The sequence below is a fragment of the Chiloscyllium plagiosum genome, unplaced genomic scaffold (genome assembly GCF_037043375.1).
Source record: "Chiloscyllium plagiosum isolate Xiang-an unplaced genomic scaffold, Cpla_swu_hap1 HiC_scaffold_32, whole genome shotgun sequence".
Lineage (NCBI taxonomy): Eukaryota > Metazoa > Chordata > Chondrichthyes > Orectolobiformes > Hemiscylliidae > Chiloscyllium > Chiloscyllium plagiosum.
Window position 1 is genome coordinate 10556387 of NW_028270170.1, and position 15080 is coordinate 10571466.

Sequence of the window (15080 nt, forward strand, 5' to 3'; positions counted from 1 at the left end):
AGCTGAACAGCCTCCTGAGAGAGAAGGAACTGTCCCTTTACTCTGCAGTAAAAACCACCAAGTCATTTTATCCTCCCTTGGCAGTTGTTCGAGCTGTGCTTTGTTAAACCAGCAAGTTAGAGACTTCATAATTGTGAACCGGTCACCCAGTGATTCTTTCAAGCAAGTCACAATAAATGGAGAAGGAAGTTCAAGGAGTAGCAAGCCCTGACAAGACAAAGAATCACCTGATTGAACCTGGTGAGCAGGCGTTGCTGAACTGCCTTCCCAGTCTTCCCCTCCTCCCATAACATCCGTTCCTTTTTGCCTGTGTGCACGTGTGGATGTGTCTCCAGGGTGGGATTAGAGTTTTTTTAGATTAGATTACTTAGTGTGGAAACAGGCCCTTCAGCCCAACAAGTCCACACCGACACACCAAAGCGCAACCCAGCCAGACCCATTCCCCTACATTTACCCCTGCCCCTAACACTACGGGCAATTTAGCATGGCCAATTCATCTAACCTGCACATTTTTGGACTATGGGAGGAAACCGGAGCACCCAGCGGAAACCCACGCAGACACGAGGAGGATGTGTAAACTCCACACAGTCAGTTGCCTGAGGCGGGAATTGAACCCGGGTCTCTGGCGCTGTGAGGCAGCAGTGCTAACCACTGTGTCACTGGTTCATAATTGTCCACCTAGGATTGCTATTTATTACAAACAAGTAGACTATAACTCCTTTTAAGTACAAAGACCTGTTCTAAGCTTTCTGTCAAACTGGCTCTAAAAGTGAGGGGTAAAGTGGGAAATTTTGTAAAATTTGATAGAATCTCTAACCTTTGTGGTGACTCTGGAAATAACAGGGTTTGATTTGCAGTGTGCTACTCCAATGAAACATAACAAAAAAAACTGGACTGGTACTGGAGGGAAATAACGTTGTGGGGCAATGGGGATAGAGCAGGAGAGTGGGGTGACTGGATTACTCAAAAGGGAGCCAGTGCAGACTTTTTGGGCTCTACCTGTGTCATCATGACTCTAGTAATAGCACTATAAGAATTAGGATCAGGAAGTCATGGAAGCTAAGTAGTCAGTCAATGGTAAGTTCTCTAGAAATATTGGACTGATGGCCTCTTTCTGTGCTACACTATTTGATGAATAACAACTTGCATTGATATGGTGGCTTTAATGTAATAAAAATGTCCCAACTGTCTAGGTTAGAATGAGAGCAAGATATAAAATCAAAGGCTAAAGGAGACTCACAGGAATGTACATGTGGCACCAGTGAATTTAGGCTCGATACTATTTGCAGTGTATTTCCTTTCTTTGTTTAGTCAGTGCATAGTCAACAGCCTGGCAGGCAACTAGCCCTCATTCACCTATTCAATATTAGTCAACACCCTAAGTTTGTCACTCGTACCCATTTTTTGTTTCCCAATACTTGGGATGATGGTTCTTTTGATGGAATCCTCCGTAAGGGCAACTTACCGCGAATTATTAATATGAGAATAGCCTAAAAGAAAATATACTTTCTACCTTGAGTTGTTTTGTAACAATGTGAGCACTGTTGAGAGTAGATGTATTGTTTTGTGTGATATGTCTGCTACTGGTTGAACACCAATATCTCCAGAGAGGTTAATTCTAAATTATTCTATAGGTGTCTGACTAGCAGCTACATCTCACTGTCCTTTTTTATATAATAAAGGGAAAGACTGCATATGGAAAGAGAGATTTATAGCCTAAGATGTATTCAAACAGTGAGAGAAGTTAAAAGGATTCAATTTTTTAAAATAAAAATAATTGACTGATTATTATGGGACTGTTACTTAGGGAGAGGCAGAGGCAATGACACTGGACTAATAACCCAGAACCCCAGCTGAATGTGCTGGAGGTAGAAATCCTCCCATAGCAGAGAGTGAAATCTGAATTCATTAGAAATCTAGAAGAAAAAGCTAGCTGCATGGTAACGATGCATCAACTCTCATAACATCAACCCATGTGGTTCACTGATATCCTGTAGAGAAGGAGGTCTGTCAACCTGGTCTGGCCTATATGTAACTCCAAACCAAAGCAGTGTAATTAACTCTCCCTTTGGGTAATTAGGAATAGACAATGAAAGCTGGTCTTGCCAGTGATCCCCTCATCCTATGCACAAACATATTTTAAAGATAAGCAGTATAATGCAACGCTTATATTTTTCCCATTGTACTTGTATAAAATCTTGGCTATGATTCCTGCACAGAAGCAAACATCCAGCAGCATTTTATTTCAATCATTTCTACAGGTCAGTGTATTTTGGAGTTGGAGGCAGGACACAACATGAACTGCTGTTCTGTTATTCATCGGAAGCTGGCTTCTATTGTGAATAGGAGAAAGTGAGGACTGCAGATGCTGGAGATCAGAGCTGAAAATGTGTTGCTGGAAAAGCGCAGCAGGTCAGGCAGCATCCAAGGAGCAGGAGAATCGATGTTTCAGGCATAAGCCCTTCTTCAGGAAAGTCCTTCCTGAAGAAGGGCTTATGCCTGAAACATCGATTCTCCTGCTCCTTGGATGCTGCCTGACCTGCTGCGCTTTTCCAGCAACACATTTTCAGTTCTATTGTGAATAGCCATGATGTTGAGATGCTGGTGTTGGACTGGGGTGGACAAAGTTAAAAATCACACAACGCCAGGTTATAGTCCAACAGGTTTAATTGGAAGTACACTCGCTTTCAGAGAGCCCACCCGATTGTGTGATTTTTAACATTGTGAAATAGCAACTGCATTAATTAGAATTTCATCAGAATGGGATGAGGAACTGGAGACAATGAAGATTTCAGAAGTGAATAACTGGATACTTTTGTGACTGTATTGCTCTCTCGATCCAGTTTTAAGTTCATAAGCAAGATGAATTTTGAGTGCCCTTCACAGGTGCTGAAATGTGCAACCCACAGATAGGGGATCAAATAGCCTCCAATGCAAGTCTATACATTGATTGCTAGCATCATTTATCCCTCATTATTCTTTTGCAGGATATGGGCATTACTGAAAAGGCCAGCATTAATCGCCCATCCACAAATGCCAATGAACTCAAATACTTGCTTGCCCAACAGAGTCACTGACATTGCTGTGGGTGTGGAGTCACATACAGGTAAGGGTGGAAAATTTCCTTCCCTAAAGGACATTGGTGAACTTGATGAGTGTTTAAAATAATTGATGACAGCTGTCATAGTCACATTTCTGAGTCGAGCTTGAGCATTATTCATATGCAGAACGGTGGTAGTCAGCATTTAATGTCCCTCCCTAATCGCCCAGAGAAAAATTAAGAGTCAACGACATTGCTGAAGATCTGGAGTCACGTGTAGGTCAGGCTAGGCAAGATGGCAGTTTTTCCTAAAATAACATTAATGAAGCAGATGGATTTTTACAACAAATTGACAGTGGTAACCAAGAGCTTTCAATCCAGAATTTATTGAATTTTATTTCTCCATCTGCTGAGGTGGGAGTTGAGCCCACACCAATGGTCTGGGGCCTGGATTACTAAGTACTACCATTACACCACCACCTAGTTGTCCTAGACTGATTTAACTGAATTTGAACTCTACCAGCTAGTGTGGTGAGATTTGAATCCATGGCCAACAGCACATTAACCTGAATTACTAGATCAGTGATAACATCATGCACCACCACCTTCTTCAGCAGTTGTCATTGGGCAGGGTGTCTGCAAGACATGGGGTCCTGATTCCAAAGGGAAGGACCATTAGTCGCCTTGCCACTGCCTTGTCAAACCCTCCAGCAAAAGGGGGCACCATGGGGGTCTTAGGGGCTCTGCAGCCAGCAGACAGGACCCCAACAGTAATACACAGTTCCACATAGGTCCTTTCTGAGGCTTTTACCAACCTGTAATTCTTTCAGTGGCAACTGCCCTTGCTCTTTGCTGCCCTGGAACGTTCTGTTGCACTGCCAAACTCTCTCTCCAGGTCGGATGCGTTGAACAAAATTGGCAGGGAAGAACCCGACTCTGTCACCAATTTTACCCTGGAGCAGAAGCGGAAAGGAGCTGCATAAGAACTCGGATTGTCTGCCAAAGGCATGTGTTCAGCAGTTCGCAAACAATGTTGATCATATTTCTCCAAACTGTACCAGGTGAAAATGAAACATTAAAACAGCAGGAAGCATATTGCAGACTGTGTGCCAAATGCTGTTTCTCCTTTAATGAACAATATAACATCAGAGCAAGAGATAATCCAATTACAAAGCTCCCACATGACATGTTCACTGCATCGTCTCAAGTGTAGGCAATTAGGTGCCATGGTGAAAAATTATTTTCCAATAGCAAGTGTCTAAAATCTTCTGCCATTTTGTTTCGATTATAAAACTGAGAGCTGCTCTTTATCACCTCTGGTTCCTTTGCCTCAGAATTCAGCCCATTTATTCTGTGGGGTATATTGTGCAGATACCATGGCAACAGAAGAACAAACTTCAGCCGTTTTAAGAATGTGAGCTGCACTGCTTAATTCAGTCTGAGTTCAGTGGGGAACATACATTCACCTGATTCTGAATGTTGGGGTGGGGGGGGGGGGGGGAGGGGGGCGTCAAATCTTAAGCATGGCATTTAAGGTGACAATCAAATGCAGTTCAGAGGGAGTGCTGCATGGGCAGGAATGCCATCTTCCAAATGAGGTGTTAAACCTAGGCCTCATCTGTCCTTCCCAGATCTTTTCCCACCACCTCGAGAAAGAGTAGGGGAGTTCTTCTCAGTGAACCTGACAAAACTTATCCTTCAGCAAGCAATTGCTAATACAGATCATCTGGTCAGTACCTCATTGTTGCTGGTGGGATCTTGCTGTGCAGAAAATTGGTTGCTCCATTTCCTACATTATTATGGAGATTGCTCTTCAAAAATGTATTTCAAGTCACTTTGAAGTTGTGAAAGGTACTATAAGAAGGGAGTCTATTTTTACCACTTACTAAGTATCCAGGCAGATATAGATCATTAAATCAGTTATTTCCAAACAATGATATAATATGGAGCTAAAAGTGGTTGTTAAGTTAAAACACCCAGAAAGGCTCATCATCACAGCAGGGAGAAAGTATTGCAGTATAGAGAAGAGATTCTGTTTTTTTTACTGTTGGGATTTTAAGAGATAAATGATAGAAAGCTTGTACAACAAAGGGTTTAATATCAGAAGAGCAAAGATAGACAGCAAAAGTACAACATAACGAGACAACATATGACCCATTCTTACCCAACTATTTATTCAATGATTTAACGATCATTAAATATCAATAAAAAGTTGAACTCTATATGAATTAGGCAATGAAACAAACTGAAATTAGAAAGAGATAAAAGCTTCAGAACTATGATTAACTTCATGGTGATCCAGTGCAGGCATGATGGGCAGATTTCTGCACCACAGCAGCTCAGTGGTTCTACGACAGGTCCTGGACATTGCGCCATCTTGACTCGGGGGAGGTTCTCCAAGTATGGCTTGTAGGTGTACGAGCTGGGGATACTCTCAGTACGCGGTCGGAATAACAAGTTAATTGCTGGATGTGTCACCATTTCTAACTTTCTAAATCCATCTTTAATAAAAGGGATAATGAAGGAATTGTTTCGCTACAGTCTCCCAATGCTGAAGACCAATGTTCTGACTGCTCCTTCTGAAAATGCCAGGTTTTCAGCTGGATCCCAAAAAAAACAGCACAGCTATCCCTGGATTGATTCCAATTCAGGGTGGGACGATACAACGAAAGGTAGGAATTCTGAAATAGGCACCTCAGCTGGAATTTTTAAATCAAGGACAATTTTAAAATTTAGTCAGATTTTTATAGCACAGACAGACACCCTTCAGCCCATCGTATCCATACTGGACACAAATTCTCTGAGAGTCATGGCTGTTCTTCCAAGTCTAATGTTGTGGGAATGCTGCAAGGAATAACAATTTTTTTTTATTTACACAACTAGCTGATGGATGTTGAGGGCTGTCATTTAGAATATGAAAAGCTTGGGAGATGCTTTCTCAACTTCGGTCAACGTTTGATAAAGTAACTGGTCAGAAATTTTCAGACATGATTCTATGAGGTGAGACTTTAGCTCAGACCTCCTAGCTCAGAGGTAAGAGACAATGCCACAGCACCACAAGGTCCTCTTAAGTAACTCAGCAAAACGCAGACATGAACAGTGACATGGCATCACAGAATGAAGTTGATGTAACCAAACGCAGTGAGTTTAAAGTATGCAGCCCTGTTGTGAATGATGATGAATGAAGCAATGCTGGAAGAGCCACAGCAAGATAATATATGCACAGTGAAGGACAAGCGCAGATAAAAAGTCCTGCCTGTGTTTTGTAATGTCGTCTGAACTAATGGGCTCTCTGTAAATCAGAGCGGTACTTATTCATGCCAGTGGTGCATGTCTCAACCTGTCTGTACATCTCCCTGTGTGAATAATTTGAAATAAATGTCAGGCCACCTTCACACAGCGCCTTCTCTCCTGGAGGATTAATTAGGCCGTCAGACCCAAATAATCAGTCAATGTTAACATCCCAGCTAATAGCTCCCTGGAATTCTAAAGAGTAACAGAGTAAATAACAAGTTGGAAAGGGAGGGTAAAAGTGGAGGAGGGGGATGTGATAGCAGTGGATTGGATCGGCAACCAATTGATTGGATGGGTACCTTGGAGGATTCCTCATGTGATTTTGTACCGAACACAATCAGTCCTCGAATCTCTGTGAGGCGTTGTCTCAAAGTGTGGTTTAACCCTTTCCCCACCATTGAAAAAGCAGACACTTTGTTGACTAATTAGATGCTTTTTTACCGTCTCTACAGCCTCCCTAATTTCCTGTCGCTTTTATAACTAATAAATTAAGAAGTATTCATAGAAAACAAAAGAGAAAAGCCCTACAGGTTGTCCATTGGGTTGCTCATGGCTATGACCGGGACTAAGTATTAATTCTTGGAGGGCTGTCTCAGGGAGGGTGAAACCTGCAAAAGCAAGTGACACTCCCTCAGGAATTGAAGACGTGGAGAACCCGGTGACTCCAGTTTGGTGGGGAATGGATTAAAGTGAGGTGGTGGGGATGGGGTCATTGTTTCCCTACTCAGACATCCAACTAAAAGTAGCATTTTGGATCAGGCCATAGGCAGCCTTATCAAAGGTGATTTGCAAACTTGAAGCAACACTTCACTGCATTGCTGTGTCACCTACTCAACCAAAGGGTTTAGTCAGGGAATGGCATCAGACAACCACCTTAAGCTGACTATTAAATAGGTGTCGATACCATGGGAAAACAACCTTATGGACAGGAAAACAAACAAGTGTAGGCCACTCAGCCCTTCGAACCTGCTCCACCTTTCAATAAGGTCATGGCTGATCTGATTATAACCTCAACTCTACATTCCTGCATACCTCTTATAATCTTTCATCTCCTTGCTAATCAAGAATCTACCTGCCTTGAAAATGGTTACAAGATTCTGCACCCAACACTCTTTTTGTGTTTATATGGTACTGTTCTTGACCATTGAAAGTCTCAAACCTACTTTCAAGCCAATGAAGGATCTTTGTCGTGTAGAAGCAACATAATTTAGATGCTGGAGAAACTCAGCAGATCTGGCAGCATCTGTGGAGACAGAAACGAGAGTTAGTATTTCAAGTCTCACAAATTTCATGCTGGACTCAAAACATTAACTGTTTCTCTTTCTGCAGATGTTGCCAGTTCTACTGAGTTTCTCCAGCACTGTTAGTACCTTCGTTGTGCAGTCACTATTATAATGGCGGGTACTCAGCAGCCAATATGCACACAACAAAATCATACAAACAGCACAGTGAATGACCAGAGAATCTGCTTTGCGATGTTGACTGAAGGCTGAATATTGGCCAAGCAACTTTCTTCCTCAGTTTAGTGCCATGGGATCCTTGATCTCCAAACAAGAGGGCAGATGTGCCATCCAAAAGACAGCACCTCCTGGATTAAGTGCAGCACTCTCTCCTAATTGAACTGGAGCACGTTGTAAAAGTTAATGACTGGGAAGGGGTTTCCATTGGCAGGAGAGACGAGGACCTGAGGTCACAGCCTTAGTTAAGGGAAGACCCTTGAGAACAGGGTAAGGAGAAATTTCTTTAGCCAGTGGGTGGTGAATCTGGGTAACTCATTGCCACAGAGGGCTGTGGTGGCCAGGTCATTGAGTGTATTTAAGACAGATAGATAAGTTCTTGATTGCCAAGGGGATCAAAGATTAAAGGGGAGAAAGTGAGAAAATGGGGTTGAAAAACTTATCAGCCACAATTGAATGGCAGAGCAGACTCGATGGACTGAATGGCCTAACTTCTGCTCCTATTGTCTTATGGTACTGGGAGCACTTTAATGCCAAGACTGTTTATACATATAATCCCATATCAGGATTGTCCAACTGATTTTACTTTCCTCTGATTGCCAATTGTAAACTATAGCCAACAACAATTTGGAGATGCCGGTGTTGGACTGGGGTGTACAATGTTAAAAATCACACAACACCAGGTTATAGTCCAACAGGTGTAATTGGAAGCACACTAGCTTTCAGAGTGGTGGTTGTCACAACCACCTGATGAAGGAGCGTCGCTCCGAAAGCTAGTGCTTCCAATTAAACCTATTGGACTATAACCTGGTGTTGTGTGATTTTTAACATTGCTAACAATGAGACCATTAGACTCATGCACATAAAGTAACAGACCTAACAATGTCAAGTGTGAGATGAGGAGAAATTACTTCACCCAGAGAGGGGTGAGCCTGTGGAATTTTCTGCCACAGAAAGTGGTTGAAGCCAAAACATTGGATGTTTTCAAGAATAGTTTTATATGGGGTTGAAGGGAATTGATGGATATGGGGAAAAAGTAGACACAGGGTCTGAGTTGGCTGATGAGTTATGCTCATATTGAATGGTGGAGCAGGTTTGAAGGGCCGACTAGCTTTCTCCTGCTCCTATGTTTTCATTTTGTTTCTAAGTAAGTGACGTTTGACAGATTTCTGGTTCAGGAAGGTGCAGAGGCCTACAGGATTGGATACTGAGATATGTCACTATGATAAACACAGACAATGTCCCTAATGTTTGCTTCCAGAGCAAAGCCTCACTGGGAGCGCATAATAGAACAAAATTGTGATGAGCATGTCCAAAAAGTTTGGAAAAATGCTGCAAATGTATTACATACTGGAAAGGCAAGAGATAAAAACTGGACTGATTCACAGCAGGAACTACATCCTGTTTTAAATCCCCCTAAACTGCGTAAGACTTTTAATGAAAGGGATTTCATTGAAACTTAATTGTCATACAAGCACAAAATATTAATCACAGAAGACCATTCAGCACATCTTAATTGTTCCAGTCCTTTGGAGTAACAGTACTTCCACAACTCTGCTTAAACCAGAAGACATAGGAGAAGAAATTAGGCCATTCGGCCCATCAAGGCTCCTCCACCATTCAAAACAAGGCTATTAGGTTTTTCAACCCCATTTTCCCACTTTCTCCCTGTGGTGTAAAATTATGTCCCAATACATGTGTGAATCATAATGTAACACATGTATTGGGCCAAGCAGTGGAATGTGGTGAAACGGTTAAAAATTATGTCCCAATACATGTGTGAATCTAACCGGAATGGAGGTGTTGCTTAGTCCCGTGTGAATCTTATTACACACCTCCCCGTGTGAATCTTCTTATCTGTATGTAACCAGAATGGAATGTGTTTTTTAGCCTTGCTCTGCTGTTCACATGAATGTTTATATCTGGAAAAGAGTATATCAGCTGGAAAAGTCTCCAGTTCGGTGAGTCTGCTCCGGGGTTACGTTTAACCGCCGAGCGTGGGTTGTTGGCAACCGCTCTACGAGAACTGACGGCTCCCAGTTCCGGTAACATGTAGAGTGAGTATAAGCCAGACCCGGGAGTCTGCTCCGGGGTTACGTTTAACCGCCGAGCGTGGGTTGTTGGCAACCGCTCTACGAGAACTGACGGCTCCCAGTTCCGGTAACATGTAGAGTGAGTATAAGCCAGACCCGTTGTAAGTATGAGACCTGGTTGTGGCGACGCTGCGGGGAATAAAATGCTCATATTCTAGCAGACTCGCCTCTTGGTTGTTTGTTCTGTGTCAGACTACTCTCCTACGAACCTGACCTTGAGAATTTTTTAAAACACTCCCCGTAACCTTTGATCCTGTTGGCAACCAAGAGCTTATCTATCTCTGCTTTAAATATACAGAATGACTGGGCCTCCCACAGCCTTCTTTGGCAATGAATTCCACAGTAGGGTCTGTTTCCATGCTGTATGACTTGATGACAAATGATGATGATCGGCAATGCACAGCCTGAAAAGGTTGCTGGAAGCAGATTTAGCAGTAACTTTCAAAAAGGAATCGGACATACGGTGTGTTTAAGTCAGGACAAAAGTTTACAGAGTTACCGTGAAAACACATGGGAATGGGACAAATTGGTGGCTCTTTCCGCAAACCAGCACAGGTTGGACAGGCCGAATAATCTCCCTCTGTGCATTTGAAATCCTGTTCTAGATTTGAAATCCACAGTGCATCAAGACTGCTGTTGGCATAGAGACAATTTTATTGCTTTTGGAGTTTTTAACCTTGTAGACACCTTTAGCGGGCCATGGGTTAACGAAGAACCTTTCTATTTTTAATCATCAATGTGTAAATTCCACATCAATTAAGTTAGTACTTGTGCCTCAGTATCAGGCACACAATCAATGAAGTCGATATGGTCCACCTCATTTACCCACTGAGCTCATTTGTAAGCTTGTTTCGTTATGAGCTGCAGACACTGTAATAAAATGATTGACAAGACTGGTATTTACCTTCCACCAATCCTCATTGGAATCATCTGTGACCACGATTCTGTCTCCTTGCCTAGTAAAATAATAATGAGATTATTAAAAGACTCCCACAGTGTGTGGCTTGGGTTTATTTCAAGCTTGTCTCGAGAAATGATTCACTCTGCAGGCCAGTTAAAATAATTGAGCAATGCATCGCAGCATACATTGGTAATTTAGGCGCTATCACGTCAATGGTTTCAAAAGCAGAACATCTTAACGAAAAGATAGATTTTTAAAAAAAATTGAGAGGGGCAATTCACGCAAGAAAATGTATGACGACAGTGGGCTCTGACAGCAATGGTGCAGTCACCAAAACTGACAGCTCATTACTGGAGAAGGTCCTGTTGCTCGCTGTCTCTCATTGTCATAGCTCTGTTAGTGGTTGGAAACTTGAGAAGATTTTCTGAGCAGATCCACTCCTTCTCATTTAACAAAATGCAGTTGTTAGGCTACAGTCGCCACTCGCCTAGATTGGAAGTTGACTTCTTGCTCGGAGAACCAAACAGTTGAGGGACACAGGAACTTACTGTGTGATGGGACACACATGGAGCCACTATCACATCACTGTATTGTATTCAGAGAATCCTACAATTTATTTGGGTATGAGGCAATTGTGAACTTCAAATCATAAAAAAGCAATAAGCCTGACATTGCTCATGGAGTGTGGTTATCGACAGTCTCATTAGATTGGGGTGGCATGGTGGCTCAGTGTTTCATACTGCTGCCTCGCAGCACCAGGGAACCAGGTTTGATTGTCTATGAAAACTTCACACATTCTCCCAGTGTCTGCATGGATTCCCCCTCAGTGCAGAAATATGCACGTTAGGTGGATTGGCCATACAGTGTGCAGGCTGGGTGAATTAGCCATGGGAAATGCAGGGATAGGGTAGGAGATGGGGTTGGCTCTGGGTGGGATGCTCTTCGGAGGGTCAGTGTGGACTTGATAGGCCAAAATGCCTGTTTCCCACACTGTAGAGATTCTAAGATCTGAAATCATTCCATTCCTCTAACACCAGATTCTCCTCAGTATTGGCTTCCTCCACTCCACCAATAATAGTTTCCTATTCAGCTGTTGTGACCCTTTAGAATGCAAACCTAACCTGTTTCTCCCTGCATTTCGCATGGCTAATTCACCCAGCCTGCAACTATATGGCCAATCCGCCTAACATGCATATCTCTGCACTGTGAGAGGGACCCATGCAGACACAGGGAGAATGTGTCAAGTTTCCACAGACAATCAAACCTGGTTCCCTGGTGCTCCATCCCCTTCCTTCTTGTTCATGATTGGTGCTACATGAGGGCAAGTTTGCTTTGTACACTTAGGCCTGAGAACATAGAGGTTAAAGCCACTTTATAATCGATCTTTGCAGTGCAATCCATTATTGATAAATATATAAATAGTGCACACCAAAGATGCAAGATATCACATGACAACTGTCTCTATTGAGAAATGGCTGTGTGTTCAGCCTGTGGCTAAACCTTACCCTGTAAATCAGTCGAGGAATGTTTAATAAAAGGTCAGCTTCCCAACAGGCAAGCATGCAGCAGTCTCTACTGATCCTGACTAAAACCGCAATCTCCCTCAAGAATCACAACAATGACCACAGAATATTGAGATAATGATAGTAGCTTCATGTTTTCCAGAGTTATTGTAAAGCTCGCTCTAACAGTTGAACATGATCCTCTGAATTTCCAGTCCACAGGGATTCAACAAAGCTGAACAGGAACTTCATTTTACGGCGTTGCGTTGACTTTATTACTAAACGACCAGATCAGGAGTTAGCTGAAAAGGGTACCAATCATGAATAATGCAATACAATGTGCTGAATCCAACAGTGGTTTGGAATGTGCTAATAATGTGCCCCTTGTCTCTGTTATACTGCAGAGTCTTGATTGGCAGCCCATCCAACACCCAAAACGTCAGCATCATCCAACTCATCTTGGCTGCACTGTGCCCTATCTACAGAATGCATCAGGACTTTCTTGACAGAAAACACTCAGTCTGGAGTCATGAGCAGTGTAACTTTCGCCAGACAGAATTAGTGAAGTGCTAACCACTGAGCCACCGTGCCGCCCTATAAAGATACACAGCACAGAAACAGACCCTGTGGTCCAACTAATCCATGTCGATCATCTATCCAAACATTTCCAAAAAATGCAGCTATCCAAATGTTCTTCTCATAGAATCCCATGCCCCTACTCTACATCCACCCCTGACTAATTCACCTAACCAAGGTCTTATTCCCGGGCATCGGTTTCAGGTGAGAGAGGAAAGATATAAAAAGGACCTAAAGAGTGACACTTTTTCATGCAAAGGGTTGTGCGGAATTGAAATGAGCTGCCAGAGGAATTGCTGGAGGCTGGTACAATTACAATATTTAAAATTATGCCTTTTAAATCTGGATGGGTATATGAATAGGAAGGGTTTAAAGGGATATGGTCCAAATGGGACTAGATTAATTTAGAATAACTGGTCGGCATGGACGGGTTGGACCGAAGGGTCTGTTTTTGTGCTGTATAACTCTCTGACTCTGCTTCCTACCTCCCAAGCCTGGGACATTCACTAGCTGGAATAACAAGGCTGCTAGGTGCATGAGATCACCCACCCCCTTCTGACCTCTTCCCTCTCCCTCCCAAGCCACACCTCATCCTGACTGTTCCTTCGTATTTAACATTGTTGAGTCAAAACTTCAAACTTTCCCCATAAGGATTGCATTTGTTCAAGAAGCACTCACGCCCCCATCCCAGGCCCAATTTGTACTGAGTAAGAAATATCAATCTTTCCAACGATACCCACAGCCGGAGAATTAGCGAGAAAAATGCTGCAAGATGGATATTCTCCAACAGCTTTGAATAAAATGCCTCAAGGTCCTCCATATCATGGAAATAGCCAAAAACTAATAGAGTTAAGGAGATATGTGGACAGTTACCCAAAAATAGTTCAAAGAGGAAGAGATGAAATTCCAGCACTTTGTGTCCAGGCAACTAAAGACATAGTGACCAAAGATGAAAATAGGGCATGTGCAAGAGGTCAGAATTAGAGGAATACAGAGAGACCTGAATATAGGAGTTGGGAGGTCATGTTGCGGCTGTACAGGACATTGGTTAGGCCACTTTTGGAATATTATGTGCAATTCTGGTTTCCTTCCTATTGGAAGGATGTTGTGAAACTTGAAAGGGTTCAGAAAAGATTTACAAGGGTATTGCCAGTTTTGGAGGGTTTGAGCTTTCGGGAGACATGAGTAGGCTGGGACTGTTTTTCCTGGAGCTTCGGAGACTGTGCTGTGACCTTACAGAGGTTTATAAAATCATGAAGGGGGATGGATAGGATAAATAGTCAAGGTCGTTTCCCTGGGGTGGGGGAGTCCATAACTAGAGACCATAGGTTTAGGGTGAAGGGGAAAGATAGAAGAGAGACCTAAGGGGCAATGTTTTCATGCAGAGGGTGGTGCGTGTGTGGAATGTGCTGCCAGAGGAAGTGCAGGAGGCTGGTACAATTGCAGCATTTAAAAGGCATTTGATTGGGTAAATGAATAGGAAGGGTTTGGAAAGATATGGGCTGGGCGCTGGCAAAGTGGGACTAGATTAGGTTGGGATATCTGGGTGGCATGGACAAGTTTGACTGAAGGGTCTGTTTCTGTGCTGTACATCTCTATGACTCTATAAGCCCTGGATGATGCTGGTGCAGCAGAAAAAGCAAAGCAGTGAACTCTCAGTCAGGTTTCCAGCACAGTAATGCAGTGGAGCAGAGGTAGCTACAAATAACTTCCAAGCCACATTGTTCACTTCCAACCTATTTCAGTGCGTGGTGCAGTCTGAAGGGATTATATAGATAAATGTAAACATAGGTACATATATTGATATCTTAAATTCAGTTCTCCTCTGTTATACAATTATGATGTTGCATTGTGATTTGACAGCCTTTCTTACAAATGCCTAATAATCTTTCAGGAAAAGAGAGAGCAAGTGCAAGGGGGTCTCATTTTGTGCTGGATTATTGTCGAGCTGGATTCCAAAAACCAACAGATTACTAACTGCCCTCTGCTATTTATGAGCAGTTGTTTTACACTGAATTGTACAAGTCTTTTTCCTGCTACAGCAGAAATGCACCATCCAGAAGGAAAAGGATAGAAATTTGGAATCACCAGCACCTGCAATTTCCCCTCAAAATCACTCTCCATCCTGACTTAGAAATATAACACCATTCGTCCCATCTCTCTGGGTGAAAATCCTGGAATTCCCTCTCTAACAGCATTGTGGGTCAACCCACAGCA

General features: G+C 42.8%; 1 protein-coding gene across 2 annotated transcripts in view; it reads right to left on the reverse strand.

Moving 5' to 3' along the window:
- LOC122539796 (SH3 and cysteine-rich domain-containing protein 2-like) overlaps window positions 1–15080 on the reverse strand; it is a 139693-nt gene that overhangs the window by 13932 nt on the left and 110681 nt on the right. For both annotated transcript variants that reach the window (XM_043674858.2, XM_087977774.1), the window contains exons 9-10: window positions 10789–10840; window positions 3856–3993 (exon numbers count right to left, since the gene is read on the reverse strand). In XM_043674858.2, the coding sequence (XP_043530793.2) occupies window positions 3856–3993; window positions 10789–10840 (190 nt within the window). The remainder of the gene's footprint in view (window positions 1–3855; window positions 3994–10788; window positions 10841–15080) is intronic.